A 1,849-nucleotide genomic window follows, 5' to 3' on the forward strand; every position below is an offset into this window, starting at 1 on the left:
CCGACAGGCTGAACTGCACCGCTGCACAGCTGGCTATAGGTACCACTGTGTGTGTGTGTGTGTGTGTGTGTGTGTGTGTGTGTGTGTGTGTGTGTGTGTGTGGGTGGGTGGGTGGGTGTGGGTGTCTCTCTACCTGTCTCTCTCTCTGTCTTTATCTCTGTATCTGTGACTCTTTCTCTTTATATTAACACCTCTTTCTCTCTTTCTATGTATTTTTTACTCTCTCTCTCTGTCTGTCTGCCTGTCTGTCTGTCTGTCTGCCTGTCTGTCTGCCTGCCTGCCTGTCTCTCTCTCCAGCCTGGTGTCTGCGTAGTGAAGGCGTTAGCTCGGTTCTTCTTGGCGTCTCGAACACAGAGCAGCTGCTGGAGAACCTGGGCTCTATCAGGGTAGGTGTGTGTGTGTGTGTGTGTGTGTGTGTGTGTGTGTGTGTGTGTGTGTGTGAGTAAAGTTTGTCTATAGAAAGACATGACTGTCCTGCCGGATGTTGAAGATGTCACTTGTTCAGGAGAGACTCTGGATCAATAAAATATCTGAGACACTGATGATCAGATCAATCCTCTAAACTTCAGGTAGCGAAGCGTCTCATTCCTCCACTGTGCATGTTTAAAACTGCACCGACTGTCCTGAGGGGGGCGCTGCAGGGGCGTCTCGCAGCGTCCGTCCGAGCTAAAAAACTAAATAGTGAAGTTGATCCTGTGTTTGAATTTCTTTCCAAAGCCTTTCCATCAAGGCAAAGAATCTAAAATATAAGATAGTTTTGATTTGTTTAACACTTTTTTGGTCGCTGCATAATCTTTACTGTTATTCTAAAATGTGGAAAATAGTAAAAATAAAGGAAAATGTGGTGTGACCAGACTTTTGACTGGTAGTGTATGTAATTACAAAGTTTATAAGAAAGGCGCGTCTTGATGCACAGATCTATAAAAATGCTGCGGATGTTCTTCTGTAGCAGGAGAACGTCACACCGGCCAATTCCAGCATTCTCAAACACCGATTGGCTGAAGGGAGGGGCTACTGTTACAGGTCAAAACAAGGGCAGATACTGGCTCCTGATTGGTCCGGACGACACGTTTGCTGTCGGCTCACTGGAAACTAAAGATTTGCTTTCAGCTCTCCGCTCCAAACAAACGCTGCAGCGAGAGAGTCTCTGCCCCCAGAGTCTCTTCCGATTGGTCGGCTCACTCTGCGTGAAAGCGTATTATGTCAGACCGTCGTAACGTTTTACACGATAGACCGGGAATTTCACTCGGTCATGAGGAGGGAAATTGCCTGATCGAATTTTCCGGAATATCGGGTCCGTTCACACAAGACCCGACATGGGAAATATCTGTTGGAAATATCAGGTGTGAAAGCTTCTGTCTCTCTCTCTCTCTCTCTCTCTCTCTCTCTCTCTCTCAGGTTCTGTCTCAGTTGACTCCACCCCTCGTCGCCGAGATGGACACGTTGCTCGGCAACAAGCCACGTAACGCCAAGAAGGAGGCGCGAAGCTGAGGAGGAGAGGAAAGGAGGAGACAAGGAGAGAGGAGAGGAGGAGACAAGGAGAGAGGAGAGGAGGAGACAAGGAGAGAGGAGAGGAGACGAGGAGAGGAGAGGAGGAGAGAGGAGAGGAGAGGAGACTTCCTCCTCTCTTTCTGTTCTCAGAACTAACAGCTGATTCAAATGCACATTGATTACAAACTGCTGGACGACTGAGAGGAGGAACCGGTTTGAGGAACCAGGAGAACGTTCCTGCGTTCCTCTCATCCCTGGTTCTTCAGATCAGTTAAAGTGAATGCTAACTGGGGACACAAAACAGACGAGACAAAATGGCCGCCACAAACAAGATGGTGGGTGAAAATACCCACCCAAA

General features: G+C 48.2%; 1 protein-coding gene across 1 annotated transcript in view; it reads left to right on the forward strand.

Annotated features, from left to right (window-relative positions):
• LOC139921281 (voltage-gated potassium channel subunit beta-3-like) overlaps positions 1–1,491 on the forward strand; it is a 26,463-nt gene extending 24,972 nt beyond the window's left edge. Inside the window, exons 11-12 of the mRNA XM_078281771.1 lie at positions 355–386; positions 1,435–1,491. Coding sequence (XP_078137897.1) covers positions 355–386; positions 1,435–1,491 — 89 coding nt within the window. The remainder of the gene's footprint in view (positions 1–354; positions 387–1,434) is intronic.
• Positions 1,492–1,849: the final 358 nt, after the last annotated feature.

This window comes from Centroberyx gerrardi, chromosome 23 (assembly GCF_048128805.1).
Source record: "Centroberyx gerrardi isolate f3 chromosome 23, fCenGer3.hap1.cur.20231027, whole genome shotgun sequence".
Classification (NCBI taxonomy): domain Eukaryota; kingdom Metazoa; phylum Chordata; class Actinopteri; order Beryciformes; family Berycidae; genus Centroberyx; species Centroberyx gerrardi.